This window comes from Arvicanthis niloticus, chromosome 9 (genome assembly GCF_011762505.2).
Source record: "Arvicanthis niloticus isolate mArvNil1 chromosome 9, mArvNil1.pat.X, whole genome shotgun sequence".
Classification (NCBI taxonomy): domain Eukaryota; kingdom Metazoa; phylum Chordata; class Mammalia; order Rodentia; family Muridae; genus Arvicanthis; species Arvicanthis niloticus.
Window position 1 is genome coordinate 62,754,882 of NC_047666.1, and position 27,122 is coordinate 62,782,003.

General features: G+C 50.1%; 1 protein-coding gene across 1 annotated transcript; it reads left to right on the top strand.

The window, feature by feature from the left end:
- The first annotated feature begins 1,596 nt into the window (after positions 1-1,596).
- On the top strand, positions 1,597-27,122 carry Scnn1a (sodium channel epithelial 1 subunit alpha). The gene is made up of 12 exons (XM_034511709.2): positions 1,597-4,998; positions 13,337-13,610; positions 14,438-14,628; positions 19,786-19,889; positions 20,190-20,353; positions 20,808-20,906; positions 21,066-21,183; positions 24,374-24,452; positions 24,568-24,625; positions 24,805-24,860; positions 24,999-25,074; positions 25,489-27,122. The coding sequence occupies exons 1-12, from the start codon at positions 4,505-4,507 to the stop codon at positions 25,939-25,941; spliced, it is 2,166 nt and encodes a 721-aa protein (XP_034367600.1). The 5' UTR covers positions 1,597-4,504; the 3' UTR covers positions 25,942-27,122.

The window sequence follows — 27,122 nt, forward strand, 5'->3', positions numbered from 1 at the left end:
AGGACGGGGTAGGAGGATTGGGGATTTGCAAGCAGCCTGGGCCATAGAGTGAGTGTCTCAGAAACAAAACAGAAATAGTAGCCACAAGTCACCAAAGTCACCAAGATAAACAAGCCTGGTGCTTGTCATCAGAGTTTTCATAATACGGTCTACACACATGTAGTAGGCACGTGGACGCGAACGCAGGTGCATATGTGGGCCCCATCATTAACAGACAACAGCAGGAGTGTGGAGGAGAAAGGGATCCTTCCTGCCACCTATCTCTGGAATGAAGAGGTGGGAAGACCTGTGAGTCCTAATGCTCACCCCACTGCGACCCTGAAGGTTAGCTTCTTTCCCTAGAGCCACTGCATGGTTTATGGCTGTAGTAAGGGTTAGTGGATGGCTGCTATGGGGCAGAGAAGGCAGCCCATACTTAAGAGATGGCTTGGGACTCTGGGGGCGGCAACAGGAAGCCCTGGGTAGGGGCCCTTTCTCAGACAAAATGAATTTGTATGCCCTTGAAATGTCATACAGGACTCTACTCTCTTGGAAGTCAGGAAAGCAGCATCAGACTTGGCAAACAACCCATCCCAACCCTGAGAAAAGTTGCTTTGTTCTTGGGCCTTAGCTCCTCCATGCTCTGAGCTGGGAGCTAGATGCAGTTACCTAGCAAAGCCTTTGTCATTAGGCAGCCTTACCCACCACTTCCTGCTCATTCATTCTTTAAATGAGAGCCCTGGGGCTCAGAGAGGTAAAAATGTCCATCTGTCCTCCCTCCACCCCCCTTCTATCTCTCTATGCAGCCCTGGCTGACCTAGCATTCACTGTGTAGAACAGGCCTGCCTTGAACTCATAGAGATCCGCCTGCCCCTCAAGTGTCTGGAGTAAAGAATGCACCACTACGCCTGGCTTAAAAATGCTTTCTCAAAGACAAACAGTTTAAAAATAAAAATGGGGGGGGGGGTGGAGAGATGGCTCAGCGGTTAAGAGCACTGACTGTTCTTCTGGAGGTCCTGAGTTCAATTCCCAGCAACCACATGGTGGCTCTCAATTATCTGTAATAGTATCTCCTCCGGTGTGTGCAAGGAGAACCACAATGTACTCACATACATAAAATAAATAAATCTTTAAAAAAAATACATAAAAATAGAAATCATAGAGTAATATGTATGAAGTGGTCCCCCTTATGGTTATTTTTTACTTTTTGGAAATGCATGTAAGCAATGCCATACATATCTGTAATCACAGTACTTGGGAGGCTGAGGCAGGTGGATCATGAGTTCAAGGCCAGCCTTGGTTATGAAGCAAGTTATGGTTAATATACGGCATACGGCACAACAAAACATGTAAGTCTGAAAGACACCCAGGAAGAGATGGATTGATTAACACATCATGGTGGTTCTCTTTGGGCTGTGGAGATGACAGGTAGTTTTTCTTGTTTCATGTTTCTGCATTGCTGGGAAACTATACTATGACAAAAAAAAAAATGTATCCACTTGGAAAGCTGAGGCAGGAGAACTACTGTGAGTTCCAGACCAGCCTGGGCTACAGAAGGATCCCCTGGTTTGAGTGGGCAGGAGATTTGTGTGCATATATATGTATTTGAATGTTTGTGTGTGTGCATGTATATTTGTGTGTGTGACGTTTCAAATAGGACTCTGACCAAAGTACCAATATCTATTCTCACAGCGGGCTTGCACCAGCCCATTCCAGATCTCTAGTGCCGTGGTCACCAAGCTAAGCCAAGCCACTCTCGTACTCTGTCAGGACATGCCAGAGTCACCACACTCCTTGGGCTAGGCATTCTCACAGAGTTGCTGAGATGAAAACTATTTGTCATGCTGCCTTAAGCCAGTACTTAGGTTTCAGGCCCAGCTAGCAAACAGAAGAGGCAGGGAGGAGCCAGCTTCTCGGAACCTCACAGACTAAACAGTCAGGGGAGCCGGGCACCTTGCCTGTAGGACGCTAGTTTAAGGACTTGCTTGATTCAAGGGAGCATAGGGGTAGCTGGGGATATGGAGAGGTAGGAACAGCTCAGAGACACACAGCCAAGGAGACATTACCTCGAGGATGAATCCCTGGGCTATGTGTGAGAGGGACCACGCCCCTCCTGCTGGGCTGGTTCCCCAGGAGTTATGACTGGTCTGTCTCAGGAGGCAAATGACGAGAGGCAACATCAGAGGAAAAGAGTTTGTTTGCTTTCTGTTTACAACTGGTGCTGTTCCGCTTTGTGACATCAGAAAACTGGTTTGTTGTTTTGGAGGGTCAGTTTCCTTGTCTGAAAAGTGGAGAAGGAGCCGGCCTCCCTCTTCTTAGGGAAGGTTTCGAGGATGTGTGTCAAGGCATCTATCAGACAGCCTAGCTTGCGGATGGAATCCAGATTGACCATTTCAAGAATGAGCCGAGGCACTAGCTTAGAGGGGACCCTCCTATTTGTCTGGTAAACACCTTATTCTGCAAGATTCAGCTGCAATGCCAGTCTCCAGGGTGTCACTTGAAATGGGTCCCTCCTGCTGCCTCCCCATGCTCCCCCAGCACTTTGTTCCTATCCCTGCCCCCAGAACGCTTATCTCTCTGTATTTCAACTGCCTGTTATGCAGGCCTATTGCTTTCCATGGCAACATGTTCCTCTATGGCTGCTTAGGTCTGTGTCTGCAGGTCTGGGGCACAGAGAACACCTCTGTCTGTCTGTTGCTGGAGAGAGAGGGTACCTGGTAGGAAGAGCCAGTGAGCAAGCATCCCGGATCCCTCCGTGGCTGCCCTCTCCAGGGCTCAAGTGAGGCTACCTCCAGCAAGTTCTGCAGGGCCCTGGCTGTGTGAATGGCTCTCCCTGTGACTCTTCACACTTTCTTTTGGGGGTGTGAGTCTTTGAGGCTTTCACACCTGTGTGGTCACTGCTGGCATCTGCCTCCTCTAGCTGGGGTAGCTTGAGGGAGATTTTGGAGAAAAACACAGCCCAGATGAAGGAGCTTCTTCTCCTTTCTAGGACAGTGGGCCCACCCTCCTTGCCCCAGATACTAGCATCATATCTCATGTTCTCTTCCAGTGTCTGCCATCCCTGCCTGTTCCTGAACTCTTGGTCTGTCCCCACAGAGCTCTGCCTGGCCCCCACGCACATGTTACCTCTGGTGCCCACATTCCTGCAACCCTGTGACCACAACAGGGGACATTACACATTCCTGGCCTATCAGCCAATGGTGTCAAAAAGAACAGAATGTCCTAGGACCTGGCCCAGCCCCCTACTTCCCCTGGGTCCCTCCCAGGCCTGGACAGGGCCAGGTAGGTGAGGTGAGAAGTTCAGAGGGAAGAGGATGGGGAAGAAGATAGTGGGGCCAGCAGGTGCTCCCAGTTTGGGGGTACCTATTCTCTTTTTCCTCCAGGATCCTGGGTGTGAGGCTGACCTGGGATGACCTTGAGGGACCTCAATCAGAAGGGACCTTGGTTTCTGAAAGTCCACTTAAGTTTTCTTTCCCCTGGCCATCTTGCCTGACAGGAGAGTGCCTTTGGGGCTGGCTCCCTCCTCTTCCTCCTCCTCAATCTTCCCTAAGCTCCTTGCCCAGTCCTCTTCAGTCTCCTTTTTCTCCCTTCCCTGTTCTCCTGGTTTCCCCACCTACTCTCAGCGATCCTCCTTCCGCTTCTGCCTTCCTGGCTTTTGTGTGTAGAATCCTTCCTCCCTGCTCAGGTTCTCTAAGTCTCGCCTGTCTTCTGTCCCTAGTCTCCTTGCCAGTCAGTTCGCCATCAATCCCTGGCCGAAACTCTTCAGCAGGTACCTGGTTCACCTGTCCCCAAGAGCCCTCCTCCCTGGAAAGCTCCCAGACCAGACTCCTCCTCCGACCCTCCCTCTGCCCTGCTCACCTTTAATTGAGATGCTAATGAGGCTTCTCCCATCCTTGCCTGTGGCCGGCCGACGGGCGGTCTCTGGAGCCAGGCACTGCACCTGTCAGGTGAGAGGGTGGAGAGGCTCCGCTGCCAGATTTAACTGGAAAGGAACCAGTCACAACCCAGCCACACCTGGGAGCCGGGAGCAGGAGGCAGCTCCGGCCTCCTGCAGCCCGCGGTCCCGGAGGCAGAGAAGGAGGCAGCAGGGAGCTTGAAGCCAGGGCTAGAGCCTAGAGAAGAGGACCCAGGAGGAGACAGGGAAGGCAAGGGAGGAAGTGAGGCAGGATCAGAGAGCCTGGCACAGAGAGGGAGACCCAAAGAGAAGAAGGAGTCAGCTGGGCCAAGAGGGCGTGAAAGCTGGAGCCAAACAGTCCGGGAGGAAAAAAAAAAGGGCAAGAGGGAGAGGCGCTAAGCCAGGCAGAGTGCCTGCTGTGGAGACCCAGGGAGGCGCCAGTGGGCAAACGAAGGTGGCTGTGAAGCTCTGTGGCCACTCCAGTGAAGCTCAGTACTGCCTAGTTGGCCCCAACTCCAGAAGGTCAGCTGGCTCCTGGAGAGGTGGAGGAGGGTGGGAGGACTGAGGGAGAGTGAACTCAGCGTGGGATGCGGGCACGGTCAGGGGCAGCCCCATTCTGCCTTCATACTAATGATGCTGGACCACACCAGAGCCCCTGAGCTCAGCCTTGACCTAGACCTTCACGTCCCCAACTCACCTAAGGGATCCATGAAGGGTAACAATTTCAAGGAGCAAGACCCTTGTCCTCCTCTGCCCATGCAAGGACTGGGGAAGGGGGACAAGCGTGAAGAGCAGGGGCTGGGCCAGGAACCCCCAGAGCCCCGGCAGCCCACCGAGGAGGAGGAGGCACTGATCGAGTTCCACCGCTCCTACCGGGAGCTCTTCCAGTTCTTCTGCAACAATACCACCATCCACGGGGCCATCCGCCTAGTGTGCTCCAAGCACAACCGCATGAAGACGGCCTTCTGGGCAGTGCTGTGGCTTTGCACCTTCGGCATGATGTACTGGCAGTTCGCCTTGCTGTTTGAGGAGTACCTCAGCTACCCCGTGAGCCTCAACATCAATCTCAATTCAGACAAGCTGGTCTTCCCTGCCGTCACTGTGTGCACCCTTAATCCTTACAGGTCAGTCTGTCCGGGAACCGTGGGGAGGGGTGGCTCAGTGATAAAGCATGTTTAGCGTGCACGAGCCTCCCCCCCCCCCTTAGTTCTACACTCAGCAGCACAAAAGCAAGCAAGCAAGCAAGCAAGCCAGCCGAGAGCAAACAAAAGTGGTCATGGAGCTGGGGGGGGGGGTGACCAGTGAGCTGAGAGGTCAAGGCCTTGCAGGTGCCGTGGAGGTGGATAAGATCTTGTGTAGAGAGGATATTTGCTGTGCTGGGGGGGGCGGGGAGGAGTAGGCACCATGGGGGTCGGATGAAGAGTAGGAGAGTGGAATGAGAAAGAGGCCCAGCGTCAGTTGTCCTCAAAGTCTCTGGCTGACCTGCACGGGGGATCTCCGCTCAGCTGACCTACCCACCTGTCCAGGTCTCTGACCTTTAAGGGCTTTGGTGTGTTCTGAAGATTTGGGTTTCATCAATGCTCTTTGCCAGTTTGGGTCTGGAAACTGGGCTGTTACCATGGAGAAGAGAGGAGGGCAGGGCTGGGTGTTTGTACATACCATTTCGGCGGCACTCAGCTATGCCACACATTGAAAACTTACATCAAGCCAGATGGTGCTGGGCACCCAGCAGAAGAGGATTGTTGCTAATTCAGGGAGCTTTATCGAGGGCCAGGTACTTTACCGGGTCCTGGAGAGGAAAGCTACACGGAGGTAGGAGAGGTAGGCGTGTAAACAAATACTGCAGCACACCGTGATTAGTGCAATAAAAACTGAAGTTGGGCTGCCTTCAAGGAGTGTAAGGTCTCTCAGGAGGGTTTGAATGAGGGTAAACGTGTGTGAGCACACCCTCAGGAATGTGGGCAATTATGGATGGCTGGGATTGGTCACACGCTGCGGGTGGAGGCTCCCTCAGGTAGCCTGTCATGTCCAAAGATGTGTCATGGATTAACAAAGGTTGGGAAGTCCTGTTCTGGAAAGGTAAAACTGCCCCCATAGAATGAACACGATAGGTGTCACACATCACACCCTTGGAGGTCATCTGATGCCTCCTGGTGCTGTTATCAGTTTTGGGGTGGGGACCAGTGTTATCCTCATTTATGTACAGGAAACTGAGGCCAAGAGGCCAACGCAAGTCAACAGGGTCACCAATCCTGACAGGATCCTGACTTATCCCTTAGTTTGACCCCCAAACCTGGCCTTCTCTTATTCTCAAGAGGTGCCACTTGGAATAAGTAAAGTTTCCAACCGCTTGTCCAGTTCAAGCCTTGGGATAGCTCCTTCCCTTAGCCTCATCTCTCCTCTGGTTCTTTCTCACCTGAGGCCAGGCAGGGTGGGGGACATAACAGGCAGAAGGTGATGGCAGGGGAGGGGCTGGGCCTGGAAGTCGGCTGCAGGCACTCCATAAATATTTGTGGTCACAAAGATGAGGAGATATGGGGAGGGCTGGGGTGAGTCTGTTGAAGTCTGCATATTTTCTAAGGTTCTGCTGGGTGCGTGACCCTGGACAGACCAAGATAAAACGCCGGGGAATGGACATCACAGTGCCTAGGAGCCCCCAACTGGAAAGCAGCTGTCCGCACAGAAAATTTCCCACTTACTAGACTCAGAAGGGAGGGGAGCGTCCCCAAGTACAGAAGGAAACTGAAGACTTCCTATGTACTTGACTCAGTGTTGGGTGATTTTTAAGCACTAACTCTGTAATCCTGCAAAGTCTAGAGAGGTGGGCACTTTTATATATTTCCTTTGTTGTTTTCTTTTCTTCTTTTAAAGACAGGATCTCAGTGCAGCCTAGGCTGGCCTTGAACTCCTGGCATTACAGAGCACTCGATAGCACGCCTGTGTTCTTTCCAGTTTTCAGATGAGGATAATTGATGTTCACTGAAGTGAAATAATTAGACCCCAAGCTGTAGAGCTAATAACAAAGAAAAATAACAGTAACGATAGCGAATGCATATTTATGTCCCAGATGGTTTGCCAGACGACTCTAAATCTGAATTAAATGTTGATTAAATGGGCCAGGTGTAATGGCACATGCTTTTAAACCTAGGACTGTGGAAGCAGAGGCAGAGAGATCTCTTGTGAGCTGCAGGCCAACCTAGTCTATACAGTTCCAGGACAGCCAGAGCTACATAGTGTTGTTAGCTCTAAACAACCCAAACCCAGACTGAATGAATGGAGGAGGCCCCCGCGCACCTGCCCTGTCCACCTGCTCAGGGGTCTGCCCTTTAAGAAAAGAAATATTATTAAACCACTTAACCCCACAACAAACTTGGGGAACAGGTACCACTATTTCATCCATCTGATAGAAAAGGAAACAGATGCCCAGGGAGTTAAACTCCGACAGCTAGCAGGTGGTGAAACTGGGATGCAAAAACCACTTCCTACAAAGAGCTAGAGTTAGCAGTGAGGTCCCAGATCAGGTGTGACTTCAAAGCTCCCTCTTGTGACAGCAAGGCTTCCCAAGGTAGGGCGGCTGATAGGAGCCCAGGTAGAAGAGAAGCAGAAAGAAGGGGGTTCCTGGTTAGGAGTGCAGGGGTAGGGAGCCACTGGCCAGTGAGAGGTGGAGGTGGCAGACAAGCTGGGGCAGCTAGATGGTTGCTGCCCTGAGTGTGAATCATGGTCGTTGGCACAGGGAGGGTCTTGAGTGATCTGGGGAGAGAGGAGGCCAGGATGGAAGATCCAGTTGCCAAAGAAGGGCTGGAGGGGAGCAGAGTCATGCTGGGGTATCCATCTGCCGAGGGGCACGGCCAGCAGAGGATTGTGAAAAGGAGGTCCTGATGGCAGCTCTGTGTGGCTTTACAGTTTCTAGTCACTCAAAGGAGAACACTGCTCATGGCCACACCCATGGGAAACAGAGCCCACCCCGAACATATATGGAACTTAGGGCTGGACCCCAGGCAGAATTCGGCCAGGCCTGCTGGCACATACCAGTAATCCTGGCCCTTAGGAAGTAAAGACAGGAAGAGAATTGGAAGTTCAGAGTTTAGCCCTGGGTACAACTTGAGTTTGGGGTTGGATAGGCTACATCAGACCCTGTGCCAACAACAAATAAAACCAAGAGGGAACACGGAGCTTTTGAACAGTGAAGACCATGGGGCTTATCTTTTCTGCAGATGGCAGAGCAAGGGCCTGGCAGCAAGACTGAACAAAGGGAGGGCCATTTTCTCAGAGAGCCACAAGAGGTGTGGCTCTGAGCTGGAAACTCACCCTTGACCCTCACTCTCATCTCAGTCTGGATGCCAGGCTGTAATCGGTGTCTGGCAAGGAGGGGCCAGACTGAGGGCCGAGACCCTGGGCTGGCCAGTGGTCAGGCCCTCCTTTGCTCGGCAGTCCGGTGTTAGGGTCAGGGTGGTACAGTGCAAGAGTTCTTGCATAGGCAAAGCTGTGTGTGTGCTTTGCGTATGGGTGGGTGCACATGATAATTAAGCACCAGCTGCAGTCTCATGGGACCCACTCTCCCAAGAGTGAGGTGTAGCCCTTTTCATATGTTGTTATGAAAAGGAACTCTTTGCCATCCATGTGGGGTTCATATTTCAATGACAAGGTGAATATCTCACTATATTGCAAAGGAAAAAGTTTTGTTTTTTTTTTTTAAATACTTTTTTTAGATTTATTTATTTATTTTATGTATATGAGTACTCTGTTGCTGTCTTCAGACACACCAGAAGAGGGCATCAGATTCCATTACAGGTGGTTGTGAGCCACCATGTGATTCCTGGGAATTGAACTTAGGACCTCTGGAAGAGCAGCCAGTGCTCTCATCAACCCAGAAAAAGGTTTTACAGCATGAGCTATTATTTATTTGGGGGACTGGCTATCCATAAAAGATGTCTTAGGTCACTAGGGGTCACATTCTACATAGCCTGGGCCAGCTCATTAAAACATGGACTTCTAAGCTGGGCACACCTTTAATCCCAGCACTCAGGAGGCAGAGGCAGGTGGATCTCTGTGAGTTTTTGAGGCCAGCCTGGTCTTCAGAGCAGGTTCTAGGACAGCCAGGATTATACAGAGAAGCTAGAGAGAGAGAGAGAGAGAGAGAGAGAGAGAGAGAGAGAACAAAAGAGAGAGAGAACAAGAGAGATCGAGAACAAGAGAGAGGGAACAAAAGAGAGAGAACAAGAGAGAGAGAGAACAAGAGAGAGAGAACAAGAGAGAGAGAGAGAAAGAGAGAAAAGAAAAAGAAAGTGGAACACAGCATCATCCTGACAGCCTAAGACAGATTGCAGCAAGGGTTTGTTGTAACTAACATTTGAAAGAAATAATGAATTCTGCTTAGAGGCAACAGTGGTTGTCCTGAGCTCCACCTGCCCAGAGGCAATAACAGTCCTGTCAGGCCAGAATTCAGCACAGCCCTGTGTCTCAGCAGGATACCTGGCTGTCCTTACTCTCAACAGGCTCAGGAGAACCTTTGTCTCTTAAGTTGCCATCACTGGGACAGATCACCACGAGAGCTCAGAACCCACAAAAGAGATCCAGATAAGGTCTACTTGCTGGGTATCTACATATGAGTGTATTGTGATAACAAGCTGAAGTCCTAAGTGTGTGTGTGTGTGTGTGTGTGTGTGTGTGTGTGTGTGTGTCTCGTCCCATTAGCATTGTTCAGGGCTGCTTGAGAGACAAAGGGCTGGAAAGTTGATCAAAGAGAGGAGTGTCAAGTGTGGCCTGGATGAAGCAGAGAGTAGGGCCAAGTGCACAGGATCACACCGCCAAGGAAAGGCTGGTTTCTTTCCTGTTCTCAGCACTGCCAAGTATTCCCGAATGCCGGCTGAGAGTGCCCCAGAGGTCCCTGAGTGAATGTTTGGGAGCCCACCAAGTATATCAAGGATGGAGGAGTAGACACAGAGGGGAAAATATGTATGTCAGCCCCCAAACCTCTTAGGATTCCTATATCCTGCCAGCCTGTCTTGTACAGAGGAGAGTCAGAGGGGAGGCTAGCTTCAGAGAGAGGATACTGAAAGCCAGTTTCAAACAGTCCTTAGCCTTGGCCAGGGGTAGTGGAAAAATAGAAAACCATGGAGTCCAACAAGCCTGGGTTCAAAGCTATTAAAAACTCATTATTTCCCACATGAATGACCCTAGGGTAGTTGCCTAGTGTAACTACCTTGGTATCCTGAGTTGTGGGATAAGACAGTAAGTCCTGATGGAACTGGATTGGGAGAAGGGAATCACCCACCTCCCACAGGTGGTTTATGTGCCAGACAGACAGGGGTGAAGGCCATGAGCATGGCCCAGGAAGGAAGTCAAGGCCGCATGAGGTAGGCCATCTTGCTAGCATCCCATCAAAGGAGTCTTGGTCCTTTGTTTACCTCCTGGTCTCAGGACAAGACCTGACTGTGCTTTGCTCAGTGGTCAGTTTTTCAGCACTAGGGCCAGTCAAGGGTTCTGAATCCTGTCAGACAAAAGCAGAGAAATGTCCTTGGGGTCGGAAAGATCCCTGCATGGAACCTGACTTCTGCAGGGACCAAGGGTTGGGAGACCAGACGGGAGTGTGTACTCATTGGCATCCAATCCAGAAGAGGCAGGAGGAAGCTGACTGCCTGGGTTGTCACTGAGAAGAACTTGGTTCAGGGATGATGTAGGCTCAGTGGGGAAGAGCGTGATGAAGGCAGAGAGGTAGCAGTGTGGTGGTGGGGAAAAGGGAGATGACAGTAAGTGAATCATTCCAACAGAGCTGGGGACCTGGATTCTTCCTGTATGATGCTGAGAGAGTCGAAGTGACACTTTTCTGGGCACCCAGCTCCTGTCCATGTCTTCCTGAGGCTTGACCATCCTTATTTAGTGTCCCTGAGCATTTCCTAATCTTATCTTTTCAGAGCTTGATGTGGCAGGCTGACCTAGTGCTGTGTCCATTCTACAGATGGGCAAAGGTTGGATGCCTTACCTAACATTACATAGCTGGGGCACTCGAGTGCCCTTCCAGCAGGGGGCAGTGTGTATGAGCTCTAATGGTCTTCCTGGGACTGACTAGAGGACACTGAGAAGTTGGAGCACATTCTGACTTATGTCCTGGCCACATTGTCTTGGGAAAGGCCATGACAACGGTATTAGCCCAGATTGTTGAGCTGTATATGTAATAGATGTACCTGGCTCCTTAGAAGGGCTCATAGGAGCTGGCATGGCCATTCTTGGGATCATCCATACTGAATCAGTCTCTCAGAAGGCATTGGGCACACACGTTGGACCTGAGTTCTGTTTCCTTCTCTGAGAAGATGAGGGGCTGGCTACAAAGAGGGAATGCCTAGGGTCCAGCCAGCTGGATTTTCAGAATGAAAGTAGAGCTGAAAGGAGAGAATCGTGTAGCTCTGAACTGGACAGTGGAACATTGGGACCATGCATGAGATTTTACGTACCTTGGGCTGCAAGTGTGGCTCAGTGGTGGAGGCTGGAGGAAGAGCCTAGCATTGTAAGGCCCAGTGCTTATGTCAGACCCCAGATGCACTAACCCCACATCTCTGGGAATAGCATGCTTCACTAGTGCTCAAAGTTTGTTTGTTTGTTATTCTTAGACAGGGTCTTATCTTGTAGCCCTGGTTGGCCTGGAACTCAACGTGCAGACTAGGCTGACCTTGAACTCACAGAGATCTGCCTGCCTCTGCCTCCCCATGCTGGGATTAAAGATGTACCATACCTGGCAAAGCAAATAGTTTTAAATGATTACTATTGCTATTATTACATCTTAATGTATAAAATGAATACACTTGAATGTATGTGTGTCTTTGTACCAAGTCTACGCAGTTCCCACAGAGGCCAAAAAAGGTTGAATCCTGGTGCTAGAGAGATGGCTCAGTGGTTAAGAGCACTGACTGCCCTTCCAGAGGTCCTGAGTTCAATTCCCAGCAACCACATGGTGGCTCACAACCATCTGTAATGGGATCCAATGTCCTCTTCTGGTGTGTCTGAAGACAGTAACAGTGTACTCATATTAAATAAATAAATAAATCTTAAAAAAAAAAAAAAAAAAAAAAAAAAGAGGATGAATCCCCAGAACTGAAATTATACAGATGGCTGTGAGCTACCTTATAGGTGGTGAGAATTGAACTCAGGACATCTGGAAGAACAGCCATTGGGGTTTAGGCTCTAGGCATCCTTCCAATCCCCCTTTACAGGAAACATTAAACTCAGGTAGTGTAAATCCCCCCCCCCCCGCAGCTTTTTTCTTTTCCACAACTGTTTTGGTGACAGCAGGTTCTTTGCAAACAGGTGGTGTGGTGGCTTATACCTGGAAGCTCAGCTGCTCCTGAGGCTGAGGCAGGAAGGTTTCACGTTTGAGGTCAGCCTGGGCTTCCTAGAAACTCTTTGGATTCCGTAGACATCTTAGAAGCACCAGTCACTTTCTTTAAAAATGTCTGCCAAATTTGGGATCCGGATGGTGTATATTCTAAAAACCAAACTGGAAGATACACAACACGAGCAGCTGTATGATTTTGTATGTTTTGGCCTCTAGCAGGGTTCCAGTGCGCTCTTCGGCACAAGAAATCTTGCTTGTATTTATCAGGTCTAGCCCTAAATTTATCAGACTTAAAGACATTATTTTAAGAAGAAGAAGAATTAAAAAAACCCCTTCCTTTAGTTTATAGATACATGTGAAAGTCTGTGAGTGTAAGCCACATATGTGTGTCTGGAAGCCAGAAGAGGGAGTCAGATTTCCCTGGGCTTGGAGTGCTGGGGTTGTGAGCCCTCGGATGTGGGTGCTGAGAAAGGAACCTAGATCCTCTGGAAGAGCATCAGGCTTTCTCAACGGCATGCCCATGCCGTCTCTCCAGCCCCCGTGTGGTGTTATTGAACATATTTTCCATTTGTTGCTAGTATTTAGAAATGCAGTTATTATTTGTGTATTGGTTTTGCATCTTGCAGCCTGGTTTTAATTCATCATCTCTGCTTTGTTTCTTAGACGGTAATTCTAAGGATGTCCGTCATTCAGATGGTGATACAGCCAGTATTAAGAATGAATAATATAAGGATTTATATGGAATAGTGTTTGGGTCCCTTCCAAATCTCATTAAAATGTAGTCTTTGGAGAAGGGACAAAGGTGGAAACTTCATCTGGTATTTTCAGAGCAGTGCAGGGAGATTCTGAAAGTGCAGTTACTGAGAAGCCTCAATTTGAAGGCACTGGTAACAGGCATTCCCAAAGGCCACAGTCCCCAAAGGGCATCGATCAGGCAGGGCAACCTGGGCTAAGAGAACAGACTCTTTTTGACCTGTGCAAATACAACTACACTCTACACTACCCAGCCGACAGGCCTGGAGCTCTGATAGGGATCACTGATCCCTCGGTGTTTATGGAGAACACTGGCTCTTCGAGGTCTGTAGTTCGGCAGACCATCCCTGGACCGACCTCCTCCCCATTGGCTTTTTCAGATACACTGAAATTAAAGAGGAGCTGGAAGAACTGGACCGCATCACGGAACAGACGCTTTTTGACCTGTACAAATACAACTCTTCCTACACTCGCCAGGCTGGGGGCCGCCGCCGCAGCACCCGCGACCTCCGGGGTGCTCTCCCACACCCTCTGCAGCGTCTGCGCACGCCACCTCCGCCGCACCCCGCCCTCTTGGCACGCAGCGCGTCTTCCAGTGTTCGGGACAATAATCCCCAAGTAGACAGGAAGGACTGGAAGATCGGCTTCCAACTGGTAAGCCCCGCCCCTCGGTCCAAGGCCCGCCCACGAGCTTGCTCAGTCCCATGGACCACCTGATGGACTTTCCAGCAAGTAGCACCAGTACATGAATTAATAAATGAATGAACGAACGAATGAATGAATGTTAGCCAGAGGATAAGTGGCAAGAAATAAAATCTGTTGCAGAAAATACACATTTCTGAATTCTAGTCCCTACTGATGGGACTCAGTTGAGACCCTCCCGTGAAGAACTAAGGTTCTTCTAGCCTGTAACAGAGGGTAAGTAAATGAGACACTTAGACAGTAAAATATGGTGTGTGTGTGTGTGTGTGTGTGTGTGTGTGTGTGTGTGTGTGTGTAACCCAAGTCCTTGTCTATGCTTGGTAAGGATTCTTCTGCTGAACTACATCCCAACATCCTAAACATGTAGACTAAAATGGAAGGATAGGAGGAAATGGGACAGAGGGTTATCTAGTGAAGGAGAACGGGAGGCCCAGGTGAGATGGGCTGTACCACCAGCTTGGAAGTTCTAGGCCCACCTCTGTTGTAGGAACAAACATCTGATCCCAGAAGCTTTCACACCAGTGGAAGGGGAGAATTCTTGCTTCTCTTCCTGCCTGGTTATAAGTACAATGAGGTGTCACTGCCTACCACTGCCTCAATCCCAGGGTCCTCTGGCCAGCTCTCCTAGAGACTTCCAGGAGAGTTTGTTTCTCCCCTTCTGTTCTACCCACATCTTGTTCCCTGTATCTACCTGCCTGTCAGCCCTCCAAACACCTCAGCTTTCTGTCCTTGACCTTGGTGGCTCTCTGATGTGCACCGACATTCCCGTCTCTGTGCAGTGCAACCTGAACAAATCGGACTGTTTCTACCAGACGTACTCATCGGGGGTGGATGCTGTGAGGGAGTGGTACCGCTTCCATTACATCAACATTCTGTCCAGGCTGCCTGACACCTCGATTGTTAAAGAGGAAGAAGCCCTGGGCAACTTCATCTTCACCTGTCGATTCAACCAGGCCCCCTGCAATCAGGCGTGAGTAGGCCTTGCTGGCTCATTTGTTCCTCAGAATCTCCTCTCCTGGGTCCTCCTGAGGGCTCAGGAAATTCTTGGTGGTTAGGTGAGGAAGTGATGTAATGCAGGTGCCCAGGTCTGTGCCCAGCATGTCGCCTGCAGACAGGAGTGTGGTGAGATCCATGGACGGCGGATCCCAACAGAAGTTCCCACCACGGTTCTGTCTCTTTGTGGCCTGGTGACTCTTACATTTCACATCCTTCTTCGGAGTCTTTTCTTTGTAACATGGAAACAAATCACAAACACAAGGAAGAAGGTTTATTCAGTAAACATTTCTGACTGTGTGGACCATGTGCCAGTCTCTGCGGTAGGCATGTGGTATATATTACAGGAAAAAAATATGTTCAGTCCTGGCCCAGTTTGGCATTTTACTCAAGTGATGATGACCACAATGCTAGGACTCACCTTAAGAGTCATGTCACATGCATGAGATGACAAATATGGGGTTACTGTATCCACTCTAGAGCATGGCGGGGGTCAGTCCTCTTGCACCCAAACAGTTGAAGTGACATGCCCAGAGGACCAGGCTGGCCTAAGGATTCTCCTCAGCCCACTGTCCCTCAGGGATAATTTCTGTTAGGGCCCCTGTCATAACGTCCTTCTAAAGAGGTCACAGCCACCAGTTCAAGCTCTCTGAGAGCTGGTACAAGGTGGAAGTGAGGGGGGCTCTGTTCTGTAGCCTCTGGCCACCTATTCCTGCTTTCTCCTCTACCTCCTTGGTTTTCAAGGGCCACCTTCTTGCTTCTGGTTGGCTGGGAGTGGCACTGAGGCAGTGTCTCTATAGAGGATCCTTCCCTCCAGTGTCACCTGCTTCTCCGGCTTCTCCCTCTGTGTGCTCACGTGCCCATCACACACCTCTGCCCTGCCTGTGCTCTTTGTTTGGTTAGGGATAAACACTAGCAGCTGGGAAGTGAGGCAGCGAAGCCTGGGCCAGCCACACCTGTCGCCAAGCTCCTCCGTCACCTTCCACCTGGAGTTTTTGTCCTAATCCTCTCCCTTTGTCCACTCCAAGCTCGTGCCCTTCCTGGCAAGTCCATTGTTCATCTTAGTCTTGGCATGCAGGTCCCCTCCTCAGCTCATGATCTTATCCTTTCCCACGAGGACTGTTGGGACAACTCTGTAAACTGTCTAACTTTCTGCCCCCAAGCTCCCCTGTCATTCTTCACAGGAAGTCTTTGTCCATTTCTGTCGCTATAACAGAATGCTACAGACTGGTTGGTTTATGAAGAAAAGAAGTTTGTTTCTTACAGTACTAGAGGTTGAAAAGTCCAAGAGCCTGGTGCCAGAACCTGAAGGCTCCCACAGCCTAACATAGCAGAAAGGGGAAGGGAAACTGAGCATGTGAGAGTCAGGAAGGGTGGGCCTGACCGAATGATAGTCCTGTGTTCATAGCCAATCCTCTCTAGATCTCCATGGTAACGCTGTGCATCCATCCATAAGGATTTGCTCCATGGTCCTGTCTCTTCCTGTTGGATCCCATCTCCTGCACACTGGGAAGTGATTTTCCGATCCAAGAATGGAGACGCACATTTGATACATAGCAGGGAGTTCAAGTTTGTTCTATTAACTATTCCAGTCAGTCCTGTTCAAAATCTTCTGAAGCAGGAGCTGGAGAGACTCAGCAGTTAAGAGCACTGGCTGCCCTTGCAGAGGACCCAGGTTCTGTTCCTAGCACCCACATGCAGCTCACGATTGTCCTTAACTCCGGATCCACGGGATCCAACACGCTTTCTGGCCTCCAGAGGTGCCAGGCATGCTCCTGGAACACAGATATGCAAGCGGGCAGAGCACTCACACGCATACAATCAATATAATAAAATCCTCGGCAGTGTCCTGTGGCTTGTGGAGTTTAACTGCACTTCCTTAGCACGGCCTCCTGGGCCGGCTCCTTCACAGCCTCCTGGACCCTCCCCTTCTCCTTCCTCTTCTCTTTTGGTTTTCTTTCTCCTTTTGTTTTTTTGTTCTGAAGATCAAAGCCAGGCCTGCACAACATGCAAGCAAGCACTCCATCACTGAGCTCCGTCCTCAGACATAATCTTCTCCTTAATAACACGTAGTAAAAGGTCTTCCCTTTCATATGTACAGTTTAGTGGTTTTTAAATATGTTTAGAGTTGTGCAACTACCGTCATTATCTAATTTTAGAACATTTTCCTCACCCACCCCCCAAGGAACCCATTTACTTATTAGCAGTTCCCCATTCCATCCCTTTCAAGCCCTGGGAACCACTAATCTGCTTTCTTGTCTCAATGCGCTGTTCTTTGTGGAGATTTCACACAAGGGCTAGGGATGTATTTCAGTGGTAGATTGATCATCTAGCATTAATTAGGTTCTGGGTGGATATATATATACACACACACACACATATATATACACACATATACATATATATGCATACATATATATATACACACATGTGTATATATACATATATATGTATATATGTGTGTGTGTGTGTACAGACACACACACACACACACACACACACACACACACACGGCATCTTTTGTGACCGGTGGCTTCTTTCACTTAGCGTATGTTTTCCAGGTTTATCTGTGTTGTATGTAGCACATGTCAGAACTCATGTATGAGCAATTAATACTGGTGTGTTGTATAGACATATCACACCTTTCTGATACGGAGCGTGCCTACTCTTTGGCCTTTATGAAGGACACTGATGTGGCCGTTCCTGAGTAAAGCTTTATACTGGTCACGTTTTGGTTTCTCTTGCAATGCATCTGCAGTGCTGTGCTGGGTCACATAGCTGTTTAGCATCTGGAAGCTTTTGAACTTTACCCAGGGAATCAGGCCTTTATATTCCCTGCAGCAACCCCCGAGGAATCTACATTTTCCACATCCTCTGCTTGTTATTGTCTGCCTTAAGAACAAACAAGCAAGCAGACAAAACTACCTTCGCTTGTTTGTATTTGTACATGTGAGTGGGTAGAGGCCGATTTTCGGGAGTCGGTTTTCTCAATCGTAGGGCGGCAAGTTTGATGGCAAAGCACCCTTACCAGCTGAGCCATCTCACCATTCTGTGGGTCTGTTTTTGCTTTAGGCAATGTAACCAACCACTCCCACCTTAGTGGGAAGCTGATACAGTTCTCTGGGTACTAATGCTTTAATTAGTCCTCAGTTCTCTGCCCTACCTGTTCCTGTTGTCATTTGACAGAGGAGGAGAGTGGAAAACTTGGTTGGCTTTCTTTCTAATGTTTGCTGAAGTTAGCATTTCCTCATGAGGAGTTGGACTCCAGAGCCTTTTCTTGTTTTGGACAAGGTCTCACTCTTTTCCCAGGCTAACCCGGAACTCACCACGTAGCATGTAGCCCCAAGTAGACTCACACTGGCAACAGTGGTCTTGCACCAACCTCCCAAGTGCTAGATTTACAGGAGCGCATCGTCATACCTAGATGGGGCTTTCTTTTTATTATTATTATTACACTTCTGCACACACACGCATGTGTACACATATTGTGGCACAGTTCTAGAGCTCAGAGGACTTGTGGAAGTCAGTTCTGTCCTTGCACAGTGTGGGTCCTGGGGATCGAACTCAAGTTGTCAGTCTTGACAACAAGCACCTTTCCCCTCTGAGCCATCTTGTTGGCCCAAGGCTTTACTCTTAGCCATCACATGACTTGGCTTCCCAGTGGATGCTGTACAGTTTAATGTACATTTCCTTGTATGTGCGTTTACAAAGTTTATATTTTATTTACGTAAGTGATCTGGGGTGTTATAGGTCTTGTTTTATCTTCTCCTAAAATACAAAATAAAACCTTCCTGAGCTCTGTATTTAAGAGCCATCCATGATGCTCCACCAGACCCACTGACTTCACCTGCTACACAGTATCCATCATTGTGGGAATCCACCACAGTGTGCCTGCCCTTCCCCCCTTCCAGTGAGTAGGGATCAGGGGCCCTTTAAGATCGAGCTTTTCTCTCTCTGTCCAGCCCATCTCTAGACATGCTGGCTTTCTAATACAGTCTAATATGAGCCCCAGTGTTTTACGTTCTGAGCCTGCTTTTGGTTTTCAAAGCCAGTAGACTTTCCTGGATCTTCTAGATCTGCTTTCCTCATTTTAGAGAGAGAGAATGACCTTAAGAAATGGGGCTAGTTCAAAGCCACATGAGCAGAGCCGCACTCTCTCACTCTGGCATTGTCCCCTCTCACTCCTCTACTGGTCACAAGCCAGAGCCTCATTTTCCTCCTGTCCGGTTGGGGTTCCCACTGACATCCCCCACTTGGCAGGAGGTAGAACACAGGTCCCCTCTCCCCACATGGCTCATAGAACTTGTGATTTGTTGTCAATCTGTCTGCTGCAGTAGCGTGGCTGTGTGATTTCTTCTTGATTTCCAAGCCTGTTAGAGACGGCTGTTATACTGGACCTGTTAATCTGGGGCACAGAGGCCTGGGGAGAACGCTTGGCTTCGTTTCCTCCATGAGCTCTGAATGTCCCTTCAGTCCCACACTCACTGTGGCTTTTGTTCCTTCCTCTAACGCTGATTTCCGATTTCTCCCATCTCTCATTTCCCTCACTCATGCACCAAGAACCAAGATTTAGATGCTGAGAAGTTAGGAGCGTTGCACGAGTCTTAGTATAATATAACATTGCAGGACACAAGGAATCCAGCAGTGAGGTCAGAGGAGAAGAAGCCGGTCTAACAGGTAGATGCTTGGCCCATCATCACTGTTCCTGTGGCTTGGGATCCCCGCTGACTGGGAGAGGAGAAGGGCACAGTGGGTGGAGTCTCATCATGGAAGGCGTATAGCAGGTGCTGTCAGCGGACACAATGAAGCATCATGGATGGTTCTTAAAAACAGACTTTAGGAGGGTTTGGTTTGGGTTTTTCAGAAGAAGATAAAATAAGTTCTATAACACACAAGATCACATATGTAAATCCCGGGCCTGCCATCACTGTCTGCATGGTCTTGTATGGTCTAGACTGTTGGAGTGACAAAGGAGCACAGGCCTACCTCCCAGTGCTGTGCAGACACACTGGAGGTGACAGGAAACTGATACTCCTTGGGTCTGGAGGGTAATCTCCCCTGCCTCACCTCATGCTCCACTGAATTCCCGTCTCCCCTCTCTGATTCTGTCATCCTGGTTCCCTCGCCTACTAAGGAATTATTCTCAGTTCCACCACCTTATATATGGGAACTGCTATACTTTCAACGACAAGAACAACTCCAATCTCTGGATGTCTTCCATGCCTGGAGTCAACAATGGTGAGTCAACATGATGCCCTTCCCACTGACCTGCCTTACCCATCCTTACTTACCTCAGCCTTACATTCTTGAGGTGCTGGGTACCTTCTGGGTTTCACCTTGATATGCCTCTCTATATTCTGGAAGGGTCTGCTCTGTCCTTTTTCCCCCAAAGTCCCCCATAATCCATTCTAGTCATGAAAGGGATTCTGTCCTTTAAGCCAGCCCAGAAACCAGTTCTGGGTTGCCAAGTCCACCTTGTTCCACCAGGAAATGGAGGGTGGGTCTCCATCCCCAACTCTTCTCCTCCTTCACCCTCAGGTTTGTCCCTGACACTGCGCACAGAGCAGAATGACTTCATCCCCCTGCTGTCCACAGTGACAGGGGCCAGGGTGATGGTGCATGGTCAGGATGAGCCTGCCATTATGGATGATGGTGGCTTTAACTTGAGACCTGGTGTGGAGACCTCCATCAGCATGAGAAAGGCAAGGATGCTCTGACTGGGAACCAGGGAGGAGAACCACACTGGAGGAAGAGGAAGACTTGGGAAATGGGAGGTAGACTTGACAGCGGGAGACTGAAGGGAGGTCACGTGAGTGTTTCCAGGATGTGGAGGTCTTTGGGAGCAGAACTGGATAGAGGGGCTAGCCAAGGGGCCCCTGGGAAGCAAAGCTTTGAGAAGAACTCAGGTGCTAAGAGAGGTTCAGCATGTCCTTAGGGTTTCAGAGGATTCTCTAAACCCATGCACGGCCTTGAAAGTGGTACAAGGAGGGGGGTGTCTGGGGTGTGGAACATGCTTTGAGATGGGGAGGCTGGTGGATTGCTGGCAGTGTGTGAGTTTGAACTTGAGAACGAGGAAAGACTGAAAAGCCACAGTGAAGCCTGAGTCACACTCTCTGCCCCCTCACCTGTGATCTCTGGATGTGCATTGGTTCACAGGAGGCCCTGGACAGCCTTGGCGGCAATTATGGAGACTGCACTGAGAATGGTAGTGATGTCCCTGTCAAGAACCTTTATGCTTCCAAGTACACGCAGCAGGTACACAGCAGCCATTCGCCAGGACGGCACATCTGTCAGCTGGGTGGAGGGATGGAGAGGAAGTGGGTCGGGAGTGGTAGAAAGAGCAGTGGTATACACTGGTGAGGAGGACGGGGTTGGGCCAGGCCTGAAGCCTCTTGCCTCTCCCCTCTCCTCCAGGTGTGCATTCACTCCTGCTTCCAGGAGAACATGATCAAGAATTGTGGCTGTGCCTACATCTTCTACCCTAAGCCCAAGGGCGTAGAGTTCTGTGACTACCGAAAGCAGAGCGCCTGGGGTGAGCCAGGGAGCTCCCTCCTCCCCCTACCACCCCCAGCTGGCTGGAGCTCACCTCCTCAGTCCTAGGTGCCTGGCTCCCAGAGGCCTTGTCTGGGATGGCTCACTCCCACCTGACCTGGTCTCCAGCTTCCACTTGCTTCTTTTTGCCCTCAGTCCTTGCCTCTGTTTCCCCTGCTCCTTCCCTTCCTGTCTTTGGCTTTTGTGTGTTAGTGAAGGAATTGTCCTGTTTAAAAATAACTTACAGCAGAAGGAAGGAAGTGTGTGTGTGTGCGCTTATGCAAGCACACATATGTTTGTGCGTGTGTGCGTGCGTGTGTGCGTGATGTGCTCTCCTGCTGTGGTTTCAGCATGCCTACTCATTCTTTGAGGTGAGCATTAGAAGTGCTGTGTTCCTGTCTCATCTCTCTGCGTTTTACAAACTATGCGTTGTATCCTTTCAGTGTTCTAGTATGCAATCTGTGAGTTAAAAACCAACCTTCCTCTCTCTTTCCTTGGTCCTTCACTGCACTCGTGTGTGTGTGTGTGTGTGTGTGTGTGTGTGTGTATGTATGTGTGTATATGTATGTGTGCATATGTGCGTGTGTCTGTGTGTGTGTATGTCTGTGTGTATGTGCGTGTGTATATGTGTGTGTGTTTCTGTGTGTCAGTATGTGTGTATGTGTGTATATGTGTGTGTGTATCTGTGTGTGCCTGTGTGCTTGAGCCACATGGGTCATAGGTCAGACTCTGTTGAAGCTCAGGAGCTTTACCCACTGAGCCATCTCTCCCCCAGGGATTCAATTTGTAAATCAAATGTTAGAAAATGTTTTTACCCAGAGCAGGGCACAACAAAACAAGCTGGAGAGCCCTGGCACATCCTGCTTATCCGGCCATTGTCTTGAACACACCCGTTTCCTTTCTGCTGTGGCACAGCTATCCTAGGATACTGGGAGAAAAATATCCTACCGGGAAACTGGGATTGCAGGTTCTGTCTGCACAGACTTCAGACCCCTCCTCCCAGGGCTTCACACACTCAGCCCTCTAGCAGGCTGAGAGGAATTGGGCTATTTCTTGGGGGGGGGGGGGAAGGCACCAGACACCATGGACACAGAAAGACCACTGTGGAGTTGTATCACCTCTGTTCCAGTGCCATCTGTCTGTGGTATCTGCCCCATTTCTTGCTTGGTCCACTCTGACAGGCCTTGTCCTCTGTCACCACTCTTGTCAGGACAGCCCCTTGCCCTCTTCCTCTCCCCCTGCCTCCTGCCTCCTGCCCCCTGCCTCCTGCCTCCTGCCCCTTTCCCCTCCCCCTCCCTCTGCTCCCTGCCCCCTGCCTTCTGCCTCTTGCCTCCTGCCCCCTGCTACCTATCCCATATTTCTTGCCCCCTGCCTCCTGTCCTCTGCCTCTTGCCTCCTGCTTGCTTCCCCCTGCCCACTGCCCCTTGCTTGCCCCCTACCTTCCTTCCTGTGGCCCTGCCCTATACCCTACAACCTCCTGCCTCCTGCCTTGGAGGATCACAGAATGTCAGAACTGGAGAGAACTCAGAGGCCACTTGGTGTCACCTTCTTGCTTGGATGGGCAGACAGAATCCTCCAGGGGAGGGGAGACAGGGCAGCAGGGTTGTTGGCTTGGTGACAGCTCCCCTCTTTTCCTCCCTGCTTTTTAATAATTCTAAGGGTTTTTTTTTTTTTTTTTTTTTTTTTTTTATAACATTCATTTATTTACTCGAACAGGGTCTCACTACATAGCTCTGTCTGTCTTGGAACTCACTATGCAGACTAGGCTGGCCTCAAACTCAGAGATCCTCCTGCCTCTGCCTTCCTAGTGCTGGGATTAAAAGTGTGGGTCACTCTGCCTGGCCTTCTTTCTGAGTTCTTGTGGCTTAGAAAATCTGATAGAAACTGTGTAGATGAGGGGGGGGTGAGCTAGAGCTAACAGCAGCATGGTGTCCTTCCTAGGTCTTCTTCCCCAGAGAAGGCAAGGCCCTAGGCTGCTCCCCACTAAGTCCCAGCATGGTGGGTAGAGGGTTTGGGTCAGAAATGGAGCACTTGTATGTACCATGGCACATCCCCTAGTCTCTCTCTGTTTGTCTGTCTGTCTCTATGTCTGTGTTACACACACACACACACACACACACACACACACACACACACTGCCATGCACACACCTACACTATAACAAAATAGTATTTTTAAAATTTTTCCTTGTATCTCCTCAATGCCGTTAGATTCCATGGGCCCTTTCTTCTTTTCATGGGTCTTACTGAGGTGATTTGGATCTTACAGACTTCACTCACTTAAACTGTATGGTTTTAGGTAAATATAGTTGTAGTTTGGATATCGGGCTTTTATTCTGGCCTTATAGTCACTGTCTATTAGAGAATTTTATAAATCATTCCCCAAAGCAACTTTGTACCTACGAGTAGTCCCCCAAGTTTCCCAACCTCCACTGCCAGCCGCTAGGCAACCACTGCCCCTGTACCGAATGGTTCTTGTACCGTTCATGAACTGATGGTCTTTGCTTCTTTAACTTAACAGTGTTTCCTGGGTCCATCTGCGTTATAACACGTCAACACTTTATTCCTTGTTATGATTGGGCAGTGTCTGGTTGTATAGATATAAAACTTTCATTTGTTGAGGTGGAATCTCATACTGTAACCCGGGCTGGCTTCAAACTTCCTGCTGGGATTGCCATCTTGTCTTGCTGTGGCCAGCTCTCTTCTCTATCTTTGTGTTCACTTACCCTGGTGATGGATATCTGGGAGAGTCTAGTTTGTGGTTTTGTGACTTAAGGCTGCCGTGCACATTTGTGTAGAGGGACTGTCATATTTTGGAGGTGGCTGTACCATCACATATTCCCAGCAGCAGTAAGTAATGGCCCCTGTGGTTCTTGCTGGCAGTTTTTTTTTTTTTTTTTTTAAATAGTTTTCCTAGTGAGTGCAACATTGTATCTCATTGTGGTTTAAACCCTTTGTTATGCAACCATTGTTCCCATTTTTTCTCTGACTTAATTTTTGTGCCTTTTGGACACATGTATATGGGTGTTCCCAGTCCCCAGCTTTCTTGAACAATTTTGTTGTGGTTGCCACTCCCACAGCACCATGCTCTTGTAAAGTGGGTACCCAGGCAACCCTGCCTGGTGTAAGACCTTGCTTGTGGAAAAGGTTTAAATGCCCTCAGAAAACAGGCGCTTCTCTCTACACTCACAGGCTACTGCTACTATAAACTGCAGGGTGCCTTCTCCTTGGACAGCCTGGGCTGTTTCTCTAAGTGTCGGAAGCCTTGCAGGTAAGGTCCTTTCCTTGGGGGTGGGCTTGGCAGCAGCTGCTTAGCCTGGTGGGATGAAGGTGGCTGGGAGATTCCCACGCCACCACCACCACCGAGCACTTTTATCTGTCTGCAGTGTGACCAACTACAAGCTCTCCGCTGGTTACTCACGATGGCCATCTGTGAAGTCCCAGGTAAAGTAGGGAGGGGAGGGGTGGATGTTCATGTGAACATAGTTGCACACACGTGCACATGGACATAACCTAGTGGCCCTGTGGGTATTATCCATGTTGGTATGTTTGGCTGATACCACCCATCCCTGGAAACCTGAGTTGACCTCCTGGTCCCCTCATTTCTTCCCCCCACCCCCCAGGATTGGATCTTTGAGATGCTGTCCTTGCAGAACAATTACACTATCAACAACAAAAGGTCAGGCCTGTTCCTGAGCTCCTGGGCAGGACCTTTGAGGTTTGGGAAGAGGTTCTGATGGAGGTGTTGGGGGGTAGGCCAAAGGAAGGGCGTTAACCCTCCACCACTTCTTCCCACTCTCTCTCCCCTTCCTTAAAGAAATGGAGTTGCTAAACTCAACATCTTCTTCAAGGAGCTGAACTATAAAACTAATTCGGAGTCTCCTTCTGTCACGGTATGGCCTGCCTCAGTCAGGAAGCAGGGATTTCCTGGGGGCCTGGCAGGGTAGCTGTGCTGTGAGGGAGGACGAAGGGTCACCTTGAAGGGCCACAAGGGTTTGTGCCTCAGAGGCAGAGTACAAGGAAAAGGAGCGGGGTTCAGGATAAGGGGAGAGAATCAGAAGGGAAACTGGGGGGGGGGGTGTCAGGTGGGGTGGGGGAGGCACGCATGTTCGACAGACCACTGGAAGAAGGCTCTTGAGACCTGCCCCGGTTTCTGCTGGTCTCATGACCATTTTTTTTTTTTTCTGTGGATGATGACAATCAGGAGCTCCCCCTCCATGGCAAGGAGGGACTTCGAGTCCCAGGTGGGCCCTGGGTACAAAGGGAGCCATCTTGGTAAGGGGATGTATGGGTACTTTCTCCCACAGATGGTCACCCTCCTGTCCAACCTGGGCAGCCAGTGGAGCCTGTGGTTTGGCTCATCTGTGCTGTCTGTTGTGGAAATGGCGGAGCTCATCTTCGACCTCCTGGTCATCACACTCATCATGTTGCTGCACAGGTTCCGGAGCCGGTACTGGTCTCCAGGACGAGGGGCCAGGGGTGCCAGGGAGGTGGCCTCCACTCCAGCCTCCTCCTACCCTTCCCGTTTCTGTCCCCACCCTACATCCCCGCCACCTTCTTTGCCCCAGCAGGGCACGACCCCTCCCCTGGCCCTGACAGCCCCTCCGCCTGCCTATGCTACCCTAGGCCCCTCTGCCTCTCCACTGGACTCTGCAGTGCCCGACTCTTCTGCCCGTGCTCTGAGAGAGGAGAGTGCACCGGTGCTCCCTGGTAGCACGCCTTCCACAGCTGGCTTTGGTGAGCCTGAAGGAAGAGGCTAAGCAAGGGGCCCAGGAAGTTGTCCAGAGGACAGGGGCTAATGAGCTGCTCAGAGCTGCCCTCCCCTGCTTCTGAACATGGCTTTCCACACAAGCACGGACAAGTTCCCTTTTCCCTTGGATCAGCCAAGCCAAACTTGGAGCTCTGACAAGGAACTTTCCTGGGAAACGACCAACGAACAAATATAAACAAGGCAGAGAAAGGCAGCCACAGCTTTCCTACCCTATGACCAGAGACTGGCCTGGCCTCACTGCCTTCAAGGACACAGATGTCTGCTCCCCTTCTTGAACTTGGGTGGGAAACCCCACCCAAAAGCCCCCTTGTTAGTTCTTTGGCAATTCCCTTTCCCTCACTCCTCAGGGTGGGGGCTAGAGTAAGACGATGGTAGGCCTGACATTCTCCTTCAGTCTCAAGACTCTCCCTCATTTGATACCCCGTACCCCAGCGTCTCTACGTTGTCTTCTTCTTACTCATTTGTCTTCTTAGCTGTTTCCTCAGCCTAGAAGTTTCCTCCACCGTCCCTCCGGGCACGTCTATGCACCCCTTAGAAACCTGCTCAAAGACACCGTTGCTTGTGTGAACTTGTTTACCCTATTCTGTGTCCCCCAGAATTGTCCCCTTCTCCCCTCATCCCCACAGTGTACTGTAATGTATGTGCACATTTTTTTGTGTCTGTCTCCCTGGGTAAACTGAACTCCTGTGGTCAGGGATGAGTTTTGCTCATTTTTGTATCCTTCCAGTCTAGGCTAGTTAGTATCCTACTTGGAACAGGTAGGCAGGTACTCAGTAAATGCATCTTCCATCAAACAGTGTCTGCAGCTCTGGATGGGGGCCCCATGAAATGGCTAGGGAGGAGCATGCCAGTCCCTGAGGCACTGCCTACATTTTGGGGGGAAGGTTTAGAGCTGAGGGAGGGGACAGGCAGCCATCTCAAACTCATCACAGTTGTACATCATCAAGAATTGTTTTCTTCAGACTCCACCCGGCTATGATGTAACCTTTGCCACCCTCCTCCCCACCACTGCCCAAACGGAGAAGGAAGGGGAGGAGGAGGAAGAGGAAGAAGAGGAGGAGGAGGAGGCTCAACCAGTTCTTCCAGAATGGCAGAGCCTTGGGTAGTCTTATCCACAGTGAGAGGGGCAGAGGGAACCCTTTCAACCCAATAAAGCAGAGCTGGGGCCTA